Source organism: Bufo bufo, chromosome 4, assembly GCF_905171765.1.
Source record: "Bufo bufo chromosome 4, aBufBuf1.1, whole genome shotgun sequence".
Taxonomy (NCBI): Eukaryota; Metazoa; Chordata; class Amphibia; order Anura; family Bufonidae; genus Bufo; species Bufo bufo.
The window spans coordinates 544,847,334-544,873,291 of record NC_053392.1 but is presented as its reverse complement, the minus strand read 5'-3'; the positions used below and the strand labels follow the sequence as shown (position 1 = coordinate 544,873,291).

General features: G+C 44.6%; 1 protein-coding gene across 2 annotated transcripts in view; it reads left to right on the top strand.

The window, feature by feature from the left end:
• The window catches only part of KIF16B (kinesin family member 16B), a 355,224-nt gene that overhangs the window by 32,987 nt on the left and 296,279 nt on the right, over window positions 1-25,958 (top strand). For both annotated transcript variants that reach the window (XM_040429997.1, XM_040429996.1), the window contains 5 exons: window positions 4,946-5,015; window positions 8,587-8,700; window positions 14,405-14,521; window positions 23,405-23,502; window positions 25,547-25,656. In XM_040429997.1, the coding sequence (XP_040285931.1) occupies window positions 4,946-5,015; window positions 8,587-8,700; window positions 14,405-14,521; window positions 23,405-23,502; window positions 25,547-25,656 (509 nt within the window). The remainder of the gene's footprint in view (window positions 1-4,945; window positions 5,016-8,586; window positions 8,701-14,404; window positions 14,522-23,404; window positions 23,503-25,546; window positions 25,657-25,958) is intronic.

Genomic DNA, 25,958 nt, shown 5'->3' with positions numbered 1-25,958 from the left:
TTACTCAGTAGGTAAAAGTCCGGGTTCACATCACCGTTTAGCTTTCCGTTCTTCTGATCCATCAGAAGAACAGAAAACAAAACAAAAATGTATGCATTTTAGCCATTTCCGTCTGAGGTCCATTATTTCAGATGGGGGGGGAGGCCTCCACTAAGTACTGGTACTTAGTGGATCTCAGACGGAAATGGCCAAAACAGATGCAAAATGTGCATAAGAGCTGCTCAAAATATATATATATTTTTTTTATGTTCTGTTCTTCTTACGGATCCGAATAATGTAAAAGGAAACAGTGATGTGAACCCAGCATTATTGTGTTAACCCCTTCCTGCCTCCAATTTTTTTTAAACTTATGTCCTAGGTAGATGTACTGTACACAATAATGATCCTTTCCTTCATGCTATTTAGAAGAATGTAGCACTCTCATTCCTCATACTTATTGACTTGCTGCTTTGTGGCTAACTGTCTAAACCACGAGGCCTCCATACTCATACCTGACTGTCGTCTGATTCCAAACAGAACCTGGATTCATCACTAAAGATGATACGGTTCCAGTCCACAGCAGTCCAGGCTTCTCCTTCATGACACCACTGCAAACAAAGTTGCAGTGTCTGTCTTTCAATGGCAGGACACGTAATGGGCACTGTGACTCCAAAGTTCATTCTCCTAAGCACTTGGAAATGGTCTGGGCAAAGACAACGGTGTGTAATGACCTAACAGCTAGGTCAGAACGGTCTAACGGTCTAGATCGTGGGCAACTCGACGAAAGGACCGTCCTGCTTCTCTCAGTCCAATGATCCACTCTTAAAGTCTGTCAACTGGGCAAAATGTTTTCAAGTGCATTGTAGAGGCATGTCTAGCAGTCAACGATCTCTCACCAAGTGGTACATTACCTAAAAGTAGCCCTTGAGAGCCTTTTTATAGGGATGTGGGGTAGGGATCGACCGATTTTTATAGATTTTTTTTTTTTTAGGGCCGATACCGATAATCTGTGAATTTTCAGGCCCATAGCCGATAATTTATACTGATATTGTGAATTTTCATTTAAAAAAATAAAATAAAATTCCTACACCAATCTGCTGAAAATGAATCGGTTTATTGTTAACGTGTGTTTTTTTTTTTTGTAAATCTTTCTTTCTTTTTTATTTATAATTATAATTTTTTTTTTTACACTAACTATTAGCCCCTTTAGGGACTAGAACCCTTGTCCTATGATAGAGCTCTATCAGGGTGAATAGGACCTCACACTGTCCCTGCTGCTCTGTGCTTTGTGCACACAGAAGCAAGGGAGCTGACTATGGCCGCCAGGGCTTCAATAGCGTCCTGGCTGCCATGGTAACCGATCGGAGCCGCAGGCTTACACTGCTGGGGCTCCGATCGGAACTTCCACTGAGGAGGAGGGGAGAGGGGACCCTGTGGCCACTGCCACCAATGATTAATACTGGGGGGTTTGGGGGGGGGGGCACTGCACCACCAATGAAGATAACTCTCTCATTAATTCATATACAGGAGGCAGGAGCTTGCTGCAGAATCACATAGCCGGCTCTTGACCTCTATGAGCGGTAGCTGCGATCCGGTTAACTACCGCAGATCGCAGCTACCGTTCATAAAGGTCAAGAGCCGGATATGTGATTCTGCAGCAAGCTCCTGCCTCCTGTATATGAATTAATGAGAGAGTTATCTTCATTGGTGGCGCAGCGGCCACAGCCCCTCCCCTCCTCTCATTGGTGGCAGCAGCAGCACAGGGGGAGGGAGACACTGCTTCCTTCTCTACTGTGCTGCTGAGGGAACACGGAAAGCAGCGCGATCCTTGTTCCCGATATGTTATCGGTATATCGGCAAAATAGATGCCGATACCGATAACGTTCAAAATCCTGAATATCAGCCGATAATATCGGTAAAACCCTACTGTGGGGGAAGAACTTTTATGCCCTTTTATGGCAAGACCAAGGGTCTAATCAGACCACTCCTGTAATGATTTACATATCTGTCTGACATAAATGCATGTCGCGTTGTGCAGCAATAACCCCTGTACAAGCGTCTTAGATGCCTGTTCAGGCCATTTCACTCCCTGAAAAAAGTCTAAGGCGTACTAATACACCTTAGACTTTTCCTGCCACTCATCAACGCAGTGAACGGCACGGTCAGCGCTGCCTAAAAAAACAACCAATAACAAGGCTCCTTACAGTAAGAAGCTTTGTTATTGGTCAGTTTGAGCGGGCTGCTGGAGCGTAGGGAACACCGCTCTAAAGTGAGGAGGGAGGGACGTGATCTTCACTGGCGGGGTAAACGGCCTGCCTGTGCAGTGAAATTCAGTGGAATAGTGGGGGTCCCAGCTCTGAGCCCCCCGCTGATCTCTATAATGAGTCAGCCGAGCGCTGCTTCTCCTCACTGCTGAGCACGATACTGCAGATGGCCTCAATAGAAAGACTATGGGACCGTCTTCACTACCGCACTCAGCAGTGAGAAGCTTCAGGCTCCTGGTTATAGAGTTCGGGTTGCACCATGCAACCCCCCAGGTGTACAGAGTGGTATTAGGGTATGGCCACATGGAGCGGCCGTGATACGGTTGTTCGGCAGTCAAATACCGCGCGGCAAATTACCCCCCCCCCAGCTTCTTTACAGTTAACTAATGAAGACCGCACTACACGATCGGTCTTCATTGTTAATGGCCGTGCGCCCAACAACGATGAAGGCCGACTATGCTGTGCGGTCTAAAGCCTGGAGTGAGTGCACTGTAGGCTATTATAGCCAAGTGATAAAGTACAGTCCAATATACTGTATCTTCCCTGTACGTTATCACTTGGCTATAATAACCTGCTGTGCATTTGCTCCAGACCCCCGCAGGGGCTTATTAACTCTATCCTTGAGTGTTATTTACACGGGGCTGTATGTTGGAGATGCTGACGGGAGAGCACGGTCACACCGCCACTATTTTTTTTTTTTTGTTCTGCTCTGTTATATGAGCAGAACAACAATCGGGCACTGGATCGGGCACCTAACTGACAGGAACGGAGCTGAGCAGACTCCATTGACTATAATGAAGTCCATTCAGTTTCCGTTCAGGATCTTGGCTTTTTAACAGGCAAAAAAGTCCTGCATTCAAGGCTTTTTTGCTAGAATCTGTGACGGACACCCCGAAAGCAACCTCCAACACAGATGTGAACAAGTGTAGCCCTACGTATTATGTATTTGAATTACTGCAACTTTCGTACTCCTCCTTACTCCTCAAAAATTGTAAGTTCATTTGTGTGTGTGTGTGTGTATATATATATATATATATATATAGATATATATAGATATATATCTATATATCAAAAAATGGCAGCACAGCCTACAGATAGGTATGGGTGCACGGCCCACAGGGAAAAGCCAATCCCACAAATGCAAGTTGAGAAAAGGGCAGCACTCCAGGATGAAAAATGAAATCACTCTTTATTCACCCATGTGGCAATGGCGACGTTTCGGCTCTGCACTAGAAAGGCTATAAAGAGTGATTTCATTTTTCTCTCTCATATATATATATATATATATATATATATATATATATATATATATATATACACTCACCTAAAGAATTATTAGGAACACCTCTTCTATTTCTCATTAATGCGATTATCTAGTCAACCAATCACATGGCAGTTGCTTCAATGCATTTAGGGGGGTGCTCCTGGTCAAGACAATCTCCTGAACTCCAAACTGAATGTCAGAATGGTAAAGAAAGGTGATTTAAGCAATTTTGAGCGTGGCATGGTTGTTGGTGCCAGACGGGCCGGTCTGAGTATTTTACAATCTGCTCAGTTACTGGGATTTTCACGCACAACCATTTCTAGGGTTTACAAAGAATGGTGTGAAAAGGGAAAAACATCCAGTATGCGGCAGTCCTGTGGGCGAAAATGTCTTGTGGATGCTAGAGGTCAGAGGAGAATGGGCCGACTGATTCAAGCTGATAGAAGAGCAACGTTGACTGAAATAACCAATCGTTACAACCGAGGTATGCAGCAAAGCATTTGTGAAGCCACAACACGCACAACCTTGAGGCGGTTGGGCTACAACAGCAGAAGACCCCATCGGGTACCACTCATCTCCACTACAAATAGGAAAAAGAGGCTACAATTTGCACGAGCTCACCAAAATTGGACTGTTGAAGACAATGTTGCCTGGTCTGATGAGTCTCGATTTCAAATGGTAGAGTCCGAATTTGGCGTAAACAGAATGAGAACATGTATCCTTCCTCTGATGGCTACTTCCAGCAGGATAATGCACCATGTCACAAAGCTCGAATCATTTCAAATTGGTTTCTTGAACATGACAATGAGTTCACTGTACTAAAATGGCCCCCACAGTCACCAGATCTCAACCCAATAGATCATCTTTGGGATGTGGTGGAACGGGAGCTTCGTGCCCTGGATGTGCATCCCTCAAATCTCCATCAACTGCAAGATGCTATCCTATCAATATGGGCCAACATTTCTAAAGAATGCTATCAGCACCTTGTTGAATCAATGCCATGTAGAATTAAGGCAGTTCTGAAGGCAAAAGGGGGTCCAACACCGTATTAGTATGGTGTTCCTAATAATTCTTTAGGTGAGTGTATGTATGTGTGTGTGTGTGTGTGTGTATATATATATATATATATATATATATATATATATATATATATATATATATATATATATATAAAAAAATATTTATAATTTTTTTTTTATTTTGTCTTTCAGCTCTATTGCTTACCTTAGGGAAATCATTGCACATTACAGTCACATGTTTTCTGTATGCCTGATTTACCGGTTATGCTACCTCTGTGTGTATATAATGTAATATAAGATTATTAAATGTATTCTCTTTGCTATACTTGTATGAGTGCGCCTTGAGGTTTTGTATGCAAGCGTTTCCAAAGAAAACAATGGTATCGCTCTTAACACTCTTTTTTTAATGTGTTCTTTAGGGAGAAGGATCTGGAGGCTAAATTTATTATTGAAATGGAAGGCAAGAAAACAGCGATTACCAATATAAAGGCAAGTGTGATGCAATGCTTACTGGTGATGTATGGCGCGGTTTTAGCGAGACCCCAGGGTTTCATCTTCTGAGAAGTTAATATGCTGTAATATGCCTGCATGCCTTTTTATTATGATTACATTCAGTCAAGGTGGAATTAATAAGTGCATATAACGGCCTTCAGAATGATAATATAGCTCGGCTATTCTGCGTGCACTGTGGATGTGTGCACTCTGTCCACACGACTTATACATAGGATATTGGAGCTGGGGATATGTGGTTAAAAAGCTCACTACATCTAATAGCTACACAGCGACAACCTCCTCCCCCTCCCTTTTGGACATTCAGATTTTCAGATAAATCTGTGTCTATAAAATGTAATGTATCTCCTGGTTTTATTACAGCCCTGGAAGGCAGATCTTCTTGGCGTTGTAGTTATTTGGGAGCTGGGGATATATCGCTGTACAGAGTTGGCTTTCTTAACCGTGCAAAAGTTGGGCTAAAGCCGATCGTTTTAAAGGGGTTGGCCCACGATCAACTTTTATCACCTATTCACAGGATGAGTGATAAATATATGATCGCTCGGACCCTCACCAATCACAGGAACGAGGGTCGCCGAGTCTCCTGTTGAATGGAGCAGTGGTGCGCACACTTGACTACTACTCCATTCCTTCTGTGCGACCTTTGATATCTCCATCATTCACCCGTTCTTATGGTCAATGGGGGGAAGTTCTTAAAGGGCTTGTCCCATTAAGACAATTTGCCGTCTATCCACAGGATAGAGGATAAGTGTCTGATCGTGGGGGTCTGACTGGTGGGGCCTGTGCTGATCACAGGAATGGGACCCGATGCTCCCTTGTCGGCGGTCACACATGCGCGATGCTGCTCCATTCAGCACTATGGGGGTGCTGGAGATAGCTGAGTGCTTGTACTTGGCTATCTCCAGCAGTCCCAGAGAGTTGAGTGGAGTGGTGGACATACATGCGTGTTCTTGTGATCAGCAGGGTCCCCAGCGGTCGGACCACAACGCCGTTCAGACAGTTATAATGAGACAATCCCTTTAAGGCTATTTACATGGCTGTCATGGTTTCCGTTATTACGTAAACCACTTTGGCAGGGCTGGATCAGTCACCTAACGGATACCAATGGTGCCTGATAGAGATCGTTTTATTATATTGGTACCAAAAAATAGAAAATGTGGCAAGTTCCTCATACACCGCAGCTCTACCAGCTGCCTATTAAACCTGCACATTCACACGTGTATTCCACGGACCAACATAGATTCATTAATCCTTTAGATATTCCCTGAAAAGATAAAAATCTGTAATATGTTACATATTCCTTCCTGCCATGTTCAGACTGCTGCGTCTTTGTGCATTACAATCCACGTGCACTCAGTCGGCGTTTCCATAGAGCAGCATCCCCAGCAATATTGCACACAGCTGAAGAGCGATGTTTCGGGCGACACACGCCGACTGTATGCACATAGATTGTAATGCACGGAGACGCGGCTCTGTCATTTTGATGGGAAGGTTAGTGCAGCGCGCCACGTTATTCTTCCTGTCAAATCTGATGGAACAGCGATGGAGCCGGTGACGGTAGTGTGATCCCAACCTCATTATCACACCGCTTTCTCTGGAAAGATACATTTAGGAAACTGCTAGATGTAATGTGTAACAGTATTATGTGTTTTTTCTGGTCAGAAGATCAAAGATAAGAGCTACACTTGAGCTGTCAGATGAGGGGATTCAAAGAAAACAGACTGTGACAGCATGCAAACAGACTACTTGTTAACCCTGTATCTCAGAAATGGCTGAACATTTCTAGTAAAGACTAATTGAAAAAATAATTTTTAGCCCAAAATGAGTAAAATGCAATCATAAAAAAAATTGCTCCCAAAGGTGTACATAACCTTTTAAGGGTCCATTCACACGTCCGCAAAATGGGTTTGCATCCGTTCCGCAATTTTGCGGAACGGGTGCGGACGCATTAATTTTCAGTGTGGCCGGAAAAGATGCGGACAGCACACTGTGTGCTGTCCACATCCGCACTTCCGTTCCGCGGCCCCACAAAGTAATAGAACATGTCCTATTATTGTCCGCAGCCACGGACAAGAAAAGGCATTTCTATTATAGTGCCGGCCATGTGCGGTCCGCAAAATGCGGAACATACATGGCTGCTGTCTGTGTTTTGCAGATCCGCAATTTGTGGACCTGTGAATGGACCCTTAGTATTCTGTTTGTAATCAGTGAATGGAACCAGTTTTGTTTATACTGTATCTATGGGCTGACAACCTACAGAGTTTGCATTGGTTGCATCTAGTGTAAGATGCACAGAAAACTGGACGGCTGGACTGAAAATAAGAAAAGGCCTCGTTAACACTGGATAACTTGGAAAGCACCTACATTGTGCATTGTTCACACTTGGGAATTTCACCTGAAAACTAATATTTGTTCTGGCTTCAAATCTGCATCTGGAAATTCCTTTTTTTTGTTCCTTCATTGAAGCAGAAAAACGGAATATCAGTTGTGACAAGTCCGTCACAGGATGGACACCAACAGCACCTGCTGGAACCCGTTGACTTATAATGGGGTTAATGGGGCCTCGGCAGTCTGGTGCCGTAAACCGCTGAGGCCAGTGATTGGCTATGGCACGTGATTGCTGCAGCCAATCACTGCCCTCAGCAGTCTGGTGCTGTAAACTGCTGAGGCCAGTGATTGGCTGCAGCAGTCACGTGCCATGTACAGCAACGTCATTGCCGCAGCTTGTCAACAAAGCCTGGAGGTGTAGAAAGGAATAAAGCGGCATGAGATTAAAGGGGTCATCCTGGAAATAATATTGATGACCTATCCTCAGGATAGGTCATCAATATCAGATCAACGGGGATTGACACTCGGGACCCTCACTGATCAGCTGTTTGGAAAGGCTGGGCGCTCCGTGAGCGTCGCGGCCTCGTTCTAGGCCTTGTGACATCGCCATAAATTGGTCACATGGCCCAGTTGCTGCTCAGCACCATTGAAGGTGCTGAGCTTCAATGCCAAGCATAGCGGCTGTACTATGTATCCCTGGAACAGCTGATTAGCGGGAGTGCAGGGACTCGGACCCCCCCCCCCACCGATGTGATAATGATGACCTCGTTATCATTTCCTGGATAACCCCTTTAAGAAGCAGTTTGGTTTCTAGTGATACAATACAATTGCTGTAAGGACAATGCATTATTATAATCCTATCATTAGCCTTGCGTCGTCTTTGCCGATCAGAAATACCAGCAGTACATGTGCCGTCAGCGCCTTCTCAACCCCCCCCCCCCCCGTAGAATGCTGTAGCTGGCGCTGCCAGTCTCTTCTCTTTGTCGTAACTGGAATTTATTTAATTTTTGTTTGTATCAATCCTTGCGGCAAAGATGTCTTCCCTATTCCACGATTTAATTAATCTTCCCCCTGCCGCTTGGGAGTTTAGGATTTCATGAGATTGTTATTGAAACTTTTGCGGAGCGCGATCGGGGAGATTGAGTGTAAATAACGCGCCATGAATACGCCTCGTCCTCCGGTCTACCCCCCCCCCCCCTAATTTTGCATTTGTTTTGTGCAGTTGCCTGATGGGATCACCGGGGACTCCAGTCGAGATCGCACAAAAGTATTCACCTATGACTTCTCCTACTTCTCGGCAGATTGTAAAAACTCCAACTATGTGTCTCAAGAACGGGTAAGACATTTTCCGAGCCTGCCATCCATCCTCTTTATTTCTTTCTGGGCATTTCATTTTAATGAAGTCGTGATGTGGAAACCTGCAATAATCTGGCCGCGCTGCCTTCTATTCACTAATGGCCCTTTTATTTAGTAGCTGCTCGCAGAATGTGCTTATTGTCTGACGGGAGCTTGGGTTGTACAGGAATTTTGGCAAGCTGGAGGCTTTGAATTTATTGTGAAGGCCAGAGAAGAGATACAGAAATGGAGAGAAATAATATTCATATTCAGCTTGTCTTCAGGGAAAATTCGGGCTTCTTAGTAAATGTTTGGCCGAAAGTGATATCATCTTCACGGTTTTCTTCTTTAATTTTGTATGTTTAATGCTGCACCTGTATCTAGAGAGGATGCCAGGCTCCCCTGTTGTAGAGTAAGGTTAGCAATAGACTAAATTCCTGCTGCTGAAATCTCCTTATTTTTCAGTTCTCATGCAGATCTCTGTCATGCTGGTTTCAGATGGGCGTCATATGGATGTATCCTAAGATCAGGGAAGGACTGGCCATAGACCATACAGGGAATTTTCCCAGTGGGCCGATGCCCCACACGGCCACCCTAGCCCTCCTTACAACGGCTGGCTGGTTACATACTACGGGGGGACACTAGGGGTCATTATTAGAGGAAATCCAGGCAGCATGCTGAAGATAGGACCGGCTTTGTGCTGTGGCCCATATCTCACTTCCCAAGCCCCCTGCTCCATATCTATATTGGAGGCAATTGGAGGAGGAGGAGGAGGACAGAACGTGGCAGCTATTGATGGCCACCACAGAGGGACAGCTGCTGGGGAGGTATTTTGTGCCCCACTGTGGTATTTGTTCCTGTGGCATGGTATTACTGATCCTGCCAACTTGTATTGGCCACATTTACCTGTGTTGCCCCACTTTCTGTCAGTTTGGACCCACCTACAACATTGAGGCTACTTTTGTTTTCTTCCAGGGTCACTTTAAAGTTCCCAGCCTAAGATCCATATTTTTTCCACAAAAATGGACTTCCCACTGTTCTACTAAATCGAACTTGGAGCACTGGCAGCGTGCGCCAGAGAGGAGTCAGGCGCTGCCAGAGAAGAGTCCGGCTTATTCATGAGCTCCCGCTCCCCCTCTCACCTGCAGCAGCCTTTGATTAGAAAAAAAGTTGCTTTTAAGCGGCGGCTGGGCCAAATCTCATGAGCACACCAGACTCTTCTCTGCCAGCATTACCCAGTGAGCTCTCGGAAACCACTACAATAGCAGGTAGATGGCAGACCACTGAAATCAGCATGCCAGTCCCTTCTTTATGCTGCTCTCAGTGATGAAAAAAAAAAATATATATAGTCATCTTCAGGGTATGTTCACACATGGCATAAACGCTGCCTGTTTGCGGCAGTATTTTAGGATGAGATTTTTAGATGTCTCATCCACAGGCTGTTAAAATAAATCCTCAGTGCACCTCGTAAATCTTCAGCATGTCAGTGTACACTGCTTGTGTCCAACAAGGATTTCACCCTCTGCAAATCCTCAGCAAGCAGTACTCTGCAGAAGAAGCTGCCCTGTGTGGCCATACCCTTAGTGTCCTGGAGGCTGGCCGCTGAGTGGAAGCTTTGGAGCGTGTTTATGGAGTGAAGTTTTGTATAAATTGCAAAGGACATCCCACCCTTTTATTTCTGAAACTATCGATGCAAGTTTGATAAATGTATGAAAATAGTCGACCATGTAAGGCTACTTTCATACTGGTGTTTTTGCTGGATCCGGCAGGGTTCAGCAAAAACACTTCAATTACTGATAATTCAACCATCTGCATCCGTTATGAACGGATCCGGTTGTATTATCTTTAACATTGCCAAGACGGATCCGGCATGAACTCCATTGAAAGTCAGTGTGGGATGGATCCGTTTTCTATTGTGGCAGAGAAAACGGATCTGTACCCATTGACTTGCATTGGGGGTCATGCCGGATCTGTCTTGCTCCGCATACCAGGACGGAAAGCAAACTACAACATGTTGCGGTTTGCTCTCCGGTATGGGAACGCAACTAAACGGAACGGAATGTATTTTGGAGCATTCCGTTCAGTTTTGTCCCCATTGACAATGAATTAAGAAAAAACTGAAGTGTTTTTTTTCCAGTATTGAGCCCCTATGACGGATCTCAATACCGGAAAACTAAAACGCCAATATGAAAGTAGCCTAAGGCTGCTTTCATGTCTGCGTTTTTGCTGGATCCGTCATGGATCAGCAAAAACGCTTCTATCATAATATTACAACCGTTTGCATCCGTTCTGATCGGATCCGGTTGTATTATCTCAAAAATAGCCATGACGGATCCGTCACCGTCACTAAAACCATCGTAAGTCAATGGAGGAAGGGTTGTTGCGGGTATCAAAATTTTGATACCCAATTGATACTTTTGTCCCGGTATCGATACGATACTGGGATTTCCATTTTTTCAATACTGGGCTGCGCTGCTGCACAGTCTAGTATCTCTGAACATGAGCGTTCTGCTGTCAGCGTGCTCATGTTCTCTCGGCAGCACAGGGGAGAAGGAAGCAGTTTCTCCCTCCCCCTGTGCCGCTGCTGCAGCTGCCACCAATGAACGGAGAGAGGGCGGAGGAGGGGTGGGCGCACTGCGCCACCAATGATAGGACTTTTCCTGGGTCCAGACTTTAAGTATTAGGCTACACAGAGCGGCGCCCAGAGATGTCCTAGCACTAACTATTATTCCTGGGCGCCGCTCTGTTCGCCTGCTGTGGCGCCCATTACTGTCTCCTGCTCCGTATGCTAATTACTATCGGAGCAATGGGGAGGAGACATCAGCTTCTCTAGTGGGCGTTCCTTCTCCCTGGCTGTAGCGCTGTCCAATCGCAGCGCAGCACAGGGAGAAGGAACGCCCAGAAGAGAAGCTGATGTCTCCTCCCCATTGCTCCGATAGTAATTAGCATATGGAGCAGGAGACAGTAATAGGGCACAGCGGGCGAACAGAGCAGCACCCAGGAATAATAGTAAGTGCTGGGACATCTCTGGGCACCGCTCTGTGTAGCCTAATACTTAGTCTGGACCCACGAAAGGTCGTCTTTAATGCATAATACAGGAGGCAGCAGAATGGCATAGCCGGCACCCTGCCTCTGACAGGGAGCTGCGATCAGCGGCAGTAAACCCCTCAGGTGCGGCACCTGAGGGGTTAACTGCCGCTGATCTGCTGCCAGTACCTGCCTCCTGTGTTAAGGGGTAATTATCATTGGTGGCACAGTGCGCCCCCTCAACCCACCCAGTATTATAATCATTGGTGGCAGTGGCCACAGGGTCCCCTCCCCTCCTCCTCATTGATGGCAGTGGCAGCTTCTGATCAGGGCTCCAGCAGTGTAATCCTGGGGCTCCGATCGGTTACCATGGCAGCCAGGACGCTACTGAAGCCCTGGCTGTCATGGTAAGCTCCCTGCTGCTGTGTGTACTATGCACAGGTCAGCAGGGAGAGTGTGAAGTCCTATTCACCCTAATAGAGCTCTATCAGGGTGAATAGGACAAGGGATGAAAGATCCCAGGTTCTAGCCCCTAAGGGGCGAAATAGTTATTAAATAAAAAGTGTAAAAAAACAACAACAAAAAAAACAAAATATAAGTACGGTATGAATCACCCCCTTTCCCAATTTCACATATAAAATATATAAACAATAAATAAACATATCCCATATCGCCACGACCAAAAAGTCCAAACTATTAAAATATAAAAGAAATCTATGCGATGAACCCCGGAACAAAAAAAATAAATAAAAACTGTGCGATTCGCCATTTTTTAAAATGCGGAATGCACGTGGCTTTTTTGGTTTATTTTTTCGCATGGTATCGACTATCGCAATACTATTTTATGGTATCGAAATCGAATCAAAAATTTGGGATCGCAACAACTCTAAATGGAGGACGGGTCCGTTTTCTTTTGTGTCAGAGAAAATGGATCCATCACCATTTACTTACATTGTGATTCCTGACGGATCCGTCTTGCTCCGCATCCCTCCCAGGATGCACTCATAAACTCTGCTTGCAGCGCTTTTGTGTGCGTTATGAGAGCGCAATGAAACGGAACGGAGTGCATTGTGGTGCATTCTGTTCTCTTCGGTTCAGTTTTGTCACCATTGACTATGAATGGGGACAAAACGGAACCGTTTTCCGCCGCTATTGAGATCCTATGACGGAAAAGAAAAGCACAGATGTAAAAGTAGCCTAATGTGTATAGGGGCTCCCTGACCTAAAGGCAAAATTGATTTTTAAAGGGTTTCTGTCATGAGAAATAACGTTCTGTAGCTGACTGACATTAGCGATGTGCTACAGCAGTTCATAACTGTGTGCTTTATAACTCTCTGCCGCCGTTCTCTTAAAATAAAGACTTTTAAAATATGCTAATGAGCCTCTAGGTGCTATTAGGGCGTTGCTTCAGCACCTAGAGGCTCGGTCTATGCACCCTTTGGCGCGCCCAGGTCCAGTTGATTGACTTTCGAGTTCTCAGTGTCCCGTAAATCCCGCGCCGTCCCTTTTTAGTATTCGGCGCAGTGGGTGAAGGACGCGCAGTGAGGAAGCTGGCGTGCTAAAGGGTGCGTAGACCGAGCCTCTAGGTCCTGAGGCAACGCCCTCATAGCACCTAGAGGCTCATTAGCATATTTTAAAAGTCTTTATTTTAAGAGAACGGCGGCAGGGAGTTATAAAGCACCCGGTTATGTAGTGCGGACATTAGTACATCGCTGTCAGTCCGCTACAGAACGTTATTTCTCATCACAGAAACCCTTTAAGCAAGTGCCCGCAGCCTGCGCCCAGAAATTGAAGATTCATACTTGCCTACTCCACACTGCTCCGGTCCTCGCACTGTTTACCTCTGGTGGTAATGATTGGCTTCATGTGCTGCTTGTGGCCACATCACCGCTGGAGCAGTGTATGTCACCATGCCCATGCACCACCGAATGTAAACTGTGTGGGAACCAGAAGATGGAGAAAGGCCCAGAGCGGTGTGGAGCAGGTAATTCAGGGGCAGGCTGCGGGCACTTGCTTAACAATCAATATTGCCGGAAAACCCTTTTAACTCCAAAAGAGATGTTGAGGGAAGAAGGTTTGAAAAGTTGGATTTCAACATGCCTGATGCTTTTGTTCATGGGGGATAAGCCACCGTTAGAGATATCTGGGAGAGGTTTACTCCTCTCTCTTTATGCAGAACACATGCATTCTGATCCAAGTGTGCATGTGTACGAGGGGATGTGGATAGCTAATGCAAGCATAAAAATACTGGTTAGTCGGCATCACACTTTTCCTGTGTTTAAAAGGGCTTTCCGGGAAGGCAGCGCTCGCAAGGAGTTCGGCCTTCTCTGTAACCAGCTGATCGGCGGGGATGCAGGGTGTCGAACCCCCGCTGATCCTGAGGATAGGTCATCAATATTAAAATCCTGGGAAACCCCTTTAATGATTTGTACATAACGAGCATTAATCGCCGTGCTGTATCGTCATCGGCACTTGTTACCAGGCAGAAGTTCTGCTCAGATAAAAGCACTCAAAGGGCTCGTCCAGGATTACAAAATCATACCAATTTTCCTCCAAAAACAAGCTGCAACATGGAGGTGTGGTGCAGTCTTTGGAATGTGTACGATCAACTTCAGAGAATGTAAAGATGTTCACGTGCAGTAAACAATTATAAAATAATTCAATATTGTATTTTCTAGGTTTTCAGGGATCTTGGCACGGATGTCCTTAAGTCTGCATTTGAGGGCTATAATGCCTGCGTATTTGCCTATGGACAGACTGGTTCTGGAAAGTCCTATACTATGATGGGGAACACGGTATGAATGTTTTTATCTTTATCACTATTCAGAGCTTGGTGCTATCATTTGTGTGTGTATAATGCAGAAAGATATTATACTAGATAGAAAAAATAGATAAGATAGATTAAATGGATAGACAGTATAGATTAGAATAGATATATTAGAGAGAATACATGGATGGTTAGATATGAAGCTATATACATAGAGATAAGGATAGATAGATTATACAGGGAAACCGCTATGGGATAGATAATTAGACAGTTAAATAGATATTTAGATCAATAGATGGTGCATACACCAGATTAAATTGCAATAATTAGATAGAGAGATAAGAGAAGAGAGATAAGAGAAGAGAGATAAGAGAAGAGAGAAGAGAGAAGAGATGAGAGAAGAGATGAGAGAAGAGATGAGAGATGAGAGGAGAGAAGAGAGGAGAGAAGAGAGGAGAGAAGAGAGGAGAGAAGAGAGGAGAGAAGAGAGGAGAGAAGAGAGGAGAGAAGAGAGGAGAGAAGAGAGGAGAGAAGAGAGGAGAGAAGAGATGAGAGAAGAGATGAGAGAAGAGATGAGAGAAGAGATGAGAGAAGAGATGAGAGATGAGAGAAGAGATGAGAGAAGAGATGAGAGAAGAGATGAGAGAAGAGATGAGAGAAGAGATGAGAGAAGAGATGAGAGAAGAGATGAGAGAAGAGATGAGAGAAGAGATGAGAGAAGAGATGAGAGAAGAGATGAGAGAAGAGATGAGAGAAGAGATGAGAGAAGAGATGAGAGAAGAGATGAGAGAAGAGATGAGAGAAGAGATGAGAGAAGAGATGAGAGAAGAGATGAGAGAAGAGATGAGAGAAGAGATGAGAGAAGAGATGAGAGAAGAGATGAGAGAAGAGATGAGAGAAGAGATGAGAGAAGAGATGAGAGAAGAGATGAGAGAAGAGATGCACTGATTGGTAGAACAGCAGCATTCTGAGTTATATATTGAGGCATTACTTAGTTTTGCAGCTTCTTGTTGGGTGCACATCATGAATGGTACATCCGCCTCTCCTTCCCAATATCAGCAGGTTCCTCAGAAGTTTTGTGCAATCAATATTTACAAATGGATAAAAGACAGACGTGAGCATTGTATAAGGGGCACATTAGAGCAGGGTTCCTCAACTCCGGTCCTCAGGGCCCACCTACCGGTCATGTTTTCGGGATTTCCCTAGTATTGAGCAGGTGATCTGATTAGCATCAGGACTTACCACAGGTATTCATTCTGTGGGATTTTCTCAAATCATGATCGGTAGGTGGGCCCTGAGGACTGGAGTTGGGGAACACTGCATTAGAGCATCACAAGCTTTTCTTACCGAAACATTATGATCCAGAGGGTTTGGATGCTTGCGGAATGTAAAGGGTTAACTGTTATTAAAACAAGCTGCGCGTTTCGAGGCCAGTCATATCTGTCATAGCAGTGTATATCCGATGATTGCTGATCTTGCAGTTCCCTAACATAACATGTAAAGGGGCTTTATAGTAGAACTTCACAAACAAAAAGCCCAGCATGTGTGATTGGGATTAAAGGGAATTCTTCCATCAAACGGTCCATGTGCTCACAGATTCTGATGATTAATTTCGGAGAATGTTGAGGCAACCACAGATGGGCCTCCACTGGACCAAAACAAGCATCTCGAGGAATATCTATAGTATAAACAAGTAAAATAAAATGAATAAATAAATAAGTGTATGCAAGAGAAGGCTCAGGTTCCCGTTGCTTTTAGACGGCGTAGTCTGTTGTATTCTTTTTCATGCATAATAAATAGAAAACTTTTGGATAGGTCATCAATGGGGATGAAACATCCGAAGTCGATTTGCGTAAAACTTCGTTCTAATACTGTACAGAGCAGGTACCACTTGGAACCGAACCAGAGTTCGGGAAATATTTTTTTTACAGTAAAAAATGATTTATGAAGTTATTATGCGAAGTCTCGTGAGACTTTGCGAAGTAATAACTTTGGCTCATCGGAGGCAATACATTCTAATACTGTAAGGAGCTCCTCCTCCGTACAGTAGTAGAACGAAGTTTTATGCGAATCGACTTCGGATGTTTCATCCGAAATTGATTCGCTCATCCCTAGTCATCAGTATCTGATCGGTGGGAGTCTGACATCTGGGACCTCTGCCGATCAGCTGTTTGAGAAGGCACCGGTGCTCCTGTGACCAAACACAGGGCCGTACATTGTATAGCAGCTGCGCTTGGTAGCCGGCACCCTACAATGGGCCAGAGCTGCTCCTAGACCACGTGATCGATGAACTTGTTGTCACTCGGCCTGGGGAAAACAGAGAGAAGGCCGCAACACCCCCTGGAGCTCCACTGTCTTCTCAAAGAGCTGATCAGCGGGTGTCCTGGCTGTCGGACCCCCACTGATCAGATACTGATGACCTATCCAGAGGTTAGGTCATCAGTAAGAAAATCTTGGAAAAGCCCTTTAAAGGTAAATGGAATCTCTTACAAAGCTGATCATCCCTCATAACCACCATGACTCTTCAAATAATGGAAGCCATGTTTGAACTTCCTAAGAGAATAATAATCCCCATTAAGGAGGAGGACCTGTCGCTTCTTCAGAGGTAGATTTCCCATGATATAATTCTGACAACTGGGTGTTACCATTTTCCTTGTGCCTCTACACAGTCTGACAGTAGCCCGTAACAGGCTCTGTAAGGACACGCCCTGAGCAATAGGGAAATCAGGAGGGGCCTTATATAACAAACTATATGTTAAGAAAATAAGAAGCAATTAGGTGTCTATTAAGAGGAATAGAACAAGCATTGCCAGCAAAAGATATTAGGGATATCTCAGAAGGTGATTCGTAACTCCCTCGATGGTTTGATACGAAGTTACAAATAGATACTGTGCTCTGTATTTTGAGACAAGACAAGTTTTATGTTCAAAGCGATCCTATAAAGAAACGCGGACATGTAGAGCCATCTAGTAAATTAAACAGAGGACTCTCTTGTCTGGGCCATTTGGTTCTAAACAAATAGTGATTGCTTTAATCAGTGCCTCCCTGACCGCAGTGACTTACTGATACATGGGTTATATATATATAAGTATAGAAAAATTGATGAGCAGCACACAAATCAAAAGGCGGTGCAATTCCTTGAAACGGACCACAGACTTGATCCAGCTAAATGCACGTAAGGAAAGGCCAAGGCAGCGCACACATATCCGGATATTTGTGTGCTGCCTTGGCCTTTCCTTACGTGTATGTATGTGTGTGTGTATATATAGGGGGTTATCGGGAGGACATTGTTACCTTCAATATTTCCCCCCGTACGATATTCAGTGTTCAAAAGTTTCTTGCTTGAGATACATTGGGCACTGCGCCCCCTATTAGATTTCATTTTAAAGAATATTTCGATAAAGTATAAAAAAAAAAAATCTGTTTTTAGTATCCTTTCAGGCAGTGATTGGGCTATCCTCAGTCTAGGCTACCGCTAATTGATCTGAGAGGGTCCAACTGCGCCTAGGCCATGTGACCAATGAGCGTGAAGTCACTGGCGTAGGCTAAGCTGTGAGAAGGCCGTGGTGCTCACAGGAGTGCTGAGGCCTTCTCAAACAGGTGGTCTGCAGGGGTCCCAGGTAGTGATCAGCGAAGCGAGCTTCGTATCCTAGATCCAAAGTCATTTTGCTCAAAACTTCCTTAGTAATATCATGTCTTCTAGAAATCTGCTGGAGTCATTTTAGGTCTCATGTCCTAGCCCCCAGGAGAACCCTGCTAGTTTATTGGAGGTGTACTGTTTATACCGTGTACTCATCTACTGTAGGGGGGGGGGAAACTGAATTTTCTATAACGCCAACCAGTCCTAAGAGAGAACTTACATTTTTTTCTCTTCCTTTTATGTAGTTGTAATTGTTTGATTTGATCCTCTGTTTGCCCAGTTAATAGGCTTTTTTTTAAAGTATATAATTTTTTTTTAAATGATGTTCAAGCACTAAAGTAAAAGGTTGAAAAAAAAAAACCTGTTATGATCTTATCCTTTTAATTGGTATCCTGCATCCTATAATTAGTATCCGGTTAGTCTGTAGCTAGACACACTATCGGGTTTGACTTGCGCAACCTGAATGACTGGTTTCTTTAGCAAACTCATTCCGAAGTTGAAGGTAATATATGATATAACATTATACTGTATATTACAAAGGGTTTCTTTTGTATTGCCTTTCTGCTTCAGCAAATAGACGGGGAGACACCTCTTTATGAGGTCTAATGTTCTAAGGCCGCTTTCACGCAGTCAGTGTTTGGGCAGTGATTGTGAACCAAAACTAGCTGAGGGTCAAAAACACAGAACAGGTGCAAATCTTCCCATTACTTTACATTATCTCTGTGTAGGCTACTTCTGGTTTTAGCTCATAATCACTGATGGAAATCTCAGATGTGTGAAAGTGGCCTAACAGGGTGTATGCAGGGAGGCTGTCCTGATGGGGCTACCCATTTTATATTTACAGTAGTTTTATGGTACTTTTAGACCAATTATGATTTATTGCCTAATTTAGAGGACTTTTAGAGGGCAGCAGTCTACACTACTATAGATCTTGTCAGATTGCACTAAAAAGTTTATACCACCTTTTATGTGGCTTACTTAGCAGAAGAATTCCGGTGCTGATTTGGTGCATCTTAAGCCGCATCCAATTTTTAGTTTGTCGAACACAGTGAAAAAAGTGACTAAAATAAAGTTACACGTTTCTATGGAGAGCAGAAAAAGGAAACAATAAACAAACACAATGCTTAGAGTGTCTTAAAGTATTTAAACCCCTTGAACTTTTCCAAATTTTTTCACGTTACACCCACAAACATTACATTAGTGATCAAACAGCATCATGAAAACAAAGGAGCATACCAGACAGGTCCGGGATAAAGTTGTGGAGAAGTGTAAAGCAGGGTTAGATTACCCAAAAATATCCCAAGCTCTGTTCAATCCATCATTTGAAAATGGAAGGATTATAGCACCAATGCAAACCTACCAAGACATGGCTGTCCACCTAAACTGACCGCCCAGACAAGGAGAGCACTAGTTAGGGAAACAGCCAAGAGGGCTCATGGTCACTCTGGAGGAGCTGCAGAGATCCACAGCTCAGGTGGGAGAAGTTATGTTCATAGGACAACTATTAGTCATAGGTCGCTTTCAGACGAGCGTATTAAAATCCGTCAGTGTTCTGGCTCAGGATCCTGATGATGTACCATCAGTATTGTTACCAGGATTTCATCAGGATTTACATGCGTATTTATTCCTTCCTACTGTACATTATTTATGCACTGCACATTATAACCATGTTATAATGGAAAATAATAAAATCTACAGAACACCTAACCCAAACTTCAGTGAAGAAGCCCGTGTGAAAGAGTCCTTAGTGTAGCAGTTTGATGGTTCTTAATCTGCTCAGTCTTTTTACCAATCGCAAATACATGTTTTTATGATGTTTACTTATTTGTTGCTTTATACAAACTATAGCACTTTAACCACCTTACTGTTTTGCCCGAGTCCAGCTCGGGCAGTGGGAAAGGTAGCTAACTGGAGCAGGGAGGGCTGCTTTAGATGGTGATATATCCCGAATGGTAGCAGCTAGAAACATGCAAATGGTCTTGTTTGAAAGCTGACAGCCCAGGCTTTCAGCTAAAGTCCAAGCAACGGAGGAGAAATCACCATTACAAATCGAGTTGGGAATAATCGCAGGTAAAACCTGTTTTTACTTTCAGCTGCATTCACAGCATCCCGATTTCTATCAGTGATATCTTCCCCTGTACTGGTATTGTCTGAAAGATTTCAAACAAGAACAGTTGTATGTTTCTAGCTGCTACCATTCAGGAGATAATGCATCTAAAGCAGCCCTCCCCCTGGGAATCTTTCAGCAGTAAAGTCACTTATAAACCAGGCACAATGCCTTGTAGGGCTAGCTCAGCTGAATGTAATGATACCTTTCACTAAGGCTGGGTTCACGTCTGCAGGAGTTCACCATGTCCGACATAGCCAGATACCACCGTGCACCACCAGATCCCCATTTTAACTGTAATCAGATCCGGCTGTTTTTCGGCATATATGCTGGCTTTGAGTAATTTTTTTTTGTCTGGCTGACAGCCGGCATATAGGCTGGTTACAGCAAATTTCGGCAGTTTGTTCCTCCCCCGGAACAGACTGCCGGAGTAAAAGGCGCCGATGTGAACCCAGCCTTAGCAATCCATTACTTTGTTCTGGAGAATATGTACTTTTGATCCATATACGAATGAACAGTTGAGTGCACTGAAGACGGGCCCAAGCCACTTTGTGCACCCCTGCTTCTTCTGCCAGCCTCTCCTTGATTGACAGGGCTAGGTAAAACACATTATGCAGGAACCTGGTCCTTTCAATGCAGGAGAGGGTGGGGCAGGCAGGAGGAGCAAGGGTGCACAGAATGACTTAAGTCCGCCCTCAGTGCACTCAACTGCTCATTTCCTCCAGAATAAAGTCATGGATTGCTAAGTAAATGGTGTCCTTACATTTACCAGAGCTAGCCCTACCTAAAGGCATTGGGAGAGATCTATCAAGACTGGCAGATCCATCCTCCAGTCTTGATCTCCCTGCACTGGCGTCAGATTCGTCTGATTTGGCAGAAGCCTCTTAATAAATCAGGTGCATCTTTGCCCTGCCGTGCACCAGAAAGTGAAAGGGAGCTACAGGCTGGCACAGACTTCAGCTATAGCTTCCGGATTTCTGGCGAAAGTTATAGTAAACGCAGCGGGTGATATGAAGCCACGCCCCCTTTTCTCAGCACTTCCAGAAGGTGCCGAAAAGCTCAAAAAGTCGCACGTTATGGTGCACAGATGCCGTGCGCCTTAATGTGCGACTTTTTTACACCACAATTGTGGCGTATAGGGCTTGATGAATGTCCCCCACTGTCTCTGGTGGTGACACACTCCCTTTAGCTGGATATGTGTATGTCGTCAGTTTGTTGTGGTTAAAAGTGGACTATGGGAATTGTCATACTGCCTAATCTTGTGCCTAAGGGCTCTTGCACACGGCCGTAGTTTCTGACTGTATCTGATCTGCGGATCAGATGCGGACCCATTCATTTCAATGGTGTCGCAAAAGATGCGGACAACACACAGTGTCTGTCTGCAGCCCCACAAAAAAAAGATAGAATATGTTCTGTTCTTGTCCATTTTGCGGGCAAGGATAGGACATTTCTATAGAAGTTTAAAAATAAATGGCGGCATGCACTCGGCCGGGATGTTTTTTCTGTATTCTGCAATTTGCAGACTGCAAAACACTTACGGCCGTGTGCGTGAGCCCTAACGCGAATTGTCCGTGTGGTGTAGATGGTGGTATTTCATATCGGTGATATGGGAGTATTTTTTTCTCCTGAGGCATAAGGAGTCTTACTGGCTATGCAGTTTTCCTCTGGGAAATAAGGGATGTAGAATAGCTTTTTCCAAAAAGAAAGCTGTGCCACTATTTAGAAGTTAGCTATCCTAGGAGTTTGACCTTGAAATGTACCGTAAAGGGGTTATCCCATGAATAATGTAAAAAGTGAAATTCAGACGACATATCTCTTCTTCGTCATCATCTCTTCCTAACAAAGCTAGAACCAACCCTGTACCTCACTTGGATCCAGAGATCTGCGCATTCATTGCTCCATTTGCTCTGCTAGCTTTATCTCGAGCTGGCAGCTCAGGGAGCGTGTCCTTTCTGCTGCCGCTTCTTAGAGAAGATAGGGCTGCTGGCAGTGGATGTGGAATGGAACTGAGCATGTGCAATCACTTCAAGGAGGTAGACAGAGAAATCAGGAAAACAACAAACAGCAGGTGGCGCTAGACAGATGCATTTTATTGACAAACTCAATGGCTATACAACATTATTAGTTACATTAAATTATAAAAGTATTCAGATCCAGGTACTGGTTTGAAAAACTAGAATATCTATCGTGGATCCCATCCACAGCGCGATTGCACAGCAGAAGTCGGTGCCTGAGCCTTTTTTAGTGTAATCTGTTTCTTCTCCATGACGAATGATTTGTAATATTTGTATCTCACTTCAGTATAACATGGCGCGGCTCCAGCCTTAGCATCATCATTAGTTACAGTGATGTTATGGTCTACATTACGTGGGAAATGGACCCAGCAGATCGGGGTGCAATAAAACGCCGCAATTGCTCCGAGAATCCACAGTCTGCCCCGCCGGTTCCAGTGTGCTGTCTTCCGCTTGCACAGTCGTGCGTCGACTGGATGTAATGAGCATATGTGATTCTGTGTAGCACAGTGCACTTAAGCTGGAGACGGTGCTGAGCATCATATTACACCGCCGAGGAATAATTACCATTCTAATTGAGCCGCTGCTTCTGTGCTAATGTGAAAGCAGAGCTGCACATCTAGTGGAGTGGTTCCTTCCCAATGGAAAATGTATCACCAAGTAGAAGTGGATCAGTTATTTTCTCCTGCCAGGTGGTCAAAAAAAATCCTTTTTCTGATATATCGATTTCTGGTAGAGCGGGCTGACAACCAGTTTAGCCCTTAGTATACCTCTTTGGGGTTGTCACTTCTTTTTCCTGCTCAGAATGGAAAATCTGACTAGCTATGCCTTACAATTGTAGAGGGGCGGGGTGTCCTACTACTAGGCCAAATAGATCTGCCGTACCGAACCCTAGAAGGTTGACGACAACCTCCTGTGGAAGTACTAATGGCAGATGGTTGTCACACAGCTTTCCCAGTAGCAGAAATAAATACGAAATGCTTGAGCTGAAAATTCTAAAAGTTGAGCTCGAGATGAAATGCTCTTTGCAATGACTTTTTCTTACCTATTTTTATTCGGCGGTGCTTATTACTATGCGGTTAGACGTACCTTACAATGTGGACCGATGCGGCTTACGTGATGTTGACCTCCAAAATGCTTTTGCTTGTGCAGGGCGATTCTGGTCTAATTCCCAGGTTCTGTGAAGGATTGTTCAGTAGAATTGCGGACGCTACCAGGAAGGGGGATGCGTCTTTTCGTACAGAGGTCAGGTAAGTAGCACGCCTGCCGTATTGAGAAAGGTACTTTTACAGGACAAGACAGTCTCACTTAATGATACACAGGCCACGGAGCCGTGCCAAAATCCGCAATACATTTGCAGATTTTGTGGCGGATTTGCAGTGGATTTCACTCTATGTATTGCAAATGGTGAAATCCGTAGCGGATATCCGCAGTGTAAGTATAGTAGTCTTGTCATTTGTCTTAAAGGGATTGTCCACTTTTCCTAGCATCAAATGTTCCTCTTTAAGGGCTCATGCACAAGACTGTGGTTTGGGTCCACATCCGATCCGCATTTTTTCCAGGTCGGATGTGGTCACGTTCTTTTCAGTAGGACCGCAAAAGATGCAGAAAGCTTACCCATGTGCTGTCCGCATCCGTATGTTTATTCCGTGGCCCGGCAACAAAAATAGAACGTGTCATATTCTTGTCCGTTTTGCGGACAAGGATAGGTCAGATCTATAGAGGGCAGGATGTTTTGTGGACCCGTGTTTTGTGGACCTGCAAAATTTGCGGACTGCAAAAACGGCAGCGGCCGTGTGCATGATCCCTAACACAAATATATGGGCCCCGGCCTGTAGAGGACACAGTTTGTAAACTTATAATATAAAACTTAAATGGAAAGTTTAATGATGGCTAACTATACTCCCATCCTTGCATTCTGACATTTCAGTTACTAAGAGTATGTTCACATGATGGATTTAGAAAATCTGTCCACAAAATTCAGGTGGGAATCTATGCGTTTTGTGTTTTTTCTCTTTTTTTTTTTTTTTCTTTAACGGGCATCTGTACCTATTTTTTTTGTACCTATGACACTGGCTGACCTGTTACAAGTGCTGTTGGTCCCATGTTCATATGTGTCCGGCCGCATTGCTGAAACAAATAGTCTTATCATTTGCACACTAGCTTCTAGGAGCAACAGGGGCGTTGCCGTTACACCTGGAGGCTCTGCTCTCTCTGCAACTGCCGCCCCCTCTGCACTTTGACAAGACCAGATGTGATCACGTTTTCATTGCCTGGCCCTGTAAATCAAAATGCAGAGGGCACGGCAGTTGCAGTGAGAGCTGAGCCTGTAGGAGTAACGGTAACCCCCCCGTTGCTCCTAGAGGCTCATTTGCATATATGTAAATGTCATTTTTCTCAGCAATGCGGGCACATATGAGCATGGGGCCAACACAGATGTCTTCAGCTGCTGAGTGCACATGTAACAGGTCAGCTGGTGTCATAGGTACAAAACTGCTGACGGACACCCTTTAACCAATGGGTGTTTACTTCAATAGAAAACGTATTTTTAGCTTGTGGTTTTTATCGCAGATCTGCAGCAAAAATGTGTAGAAAAAGCTCAAAAAGAAGCATGGACAGATACAGACATATACATATGCTTCCCATTCATTTCAATGGAAAAGTCAGCGCGGATGCTGCCCCTAGATAGGGCATGCTGCTTCTTTTTTTCCAAGTGCCGCTTCCAATTTAATTGAATAGGGGGATGTTTTGAGGAATTTTTGGAGGTGATTTTAAGGCGGAAATGCTCCAGAATCACCATCTAAAACCCTCAGTGTGAACTGGCCCTTAATGTGTACCTTTTTTTTTCATGTGTCCAGTTAAAGAGGTTTTTTCAGTATAAGCCATCAATATCCGATCTGGAGGAACAAACACCTGGCACCCCCACCGATCAGCTGTTCACCCCCAGGGCCTTCCGTTGTGTAGTGGTTGGAGCTGCTCCGTCAATAGGAGGATAGCCTTTCAATATAAAAGGCCTGTGCAACCCCTTTATTATAAAGGACTGATTTTTAGAGCCAAGGAACAGATGCACTGTATATCCCTTACATCAGGGATGCTCAACCTGCAGCCCTCCAGCTGCTGTAAAACTACAACTCCCACCATGCCCTGCTGTAGGCTGATAGCTGTAGGCTGTCCAGGTATGCTGGGAGTTGTAGTTTTGCAACAGCTGGAGGGCCGCAGGTTGGGCATCCCTGCCTTACATTATAGACAGTGGTATTCTCTGATTTTAGGTTTATTTTGTGCAATTTCTTTCAGCTACCTAGAAATTTACAATGAAAGAGTAAGAGACCTGCTACGAAGAAAGTCATCCAAGACCTTTAATTTACGTGTTCGGGAACACCCCAAAGAAGGTCCTTATGTGGAAGGTAGGCGACCTTGGCTATCAATATTGTTATTCATTGTATTATGATCACTATTGTAGAAGAAGATTACCTTGTCAACTTGCCTTAATATACACACTGTTTATTAACCTCTTAAGGACATAGGGCGTACAGGTACGCCCTTGTGCCCTGGTACTTAAGGACACAGGGCGTACATGTACGCCCTGTGTATTTTCGATCACTGCCGTGCGGCTGGCAGTGATCGGAACCCGGTGCCTGCTCAAATCATTGAGCAGGCACCTAGGCTAAATGCGCGGGGGGGTCCCGTGACCCCCCCATGTCGGCGA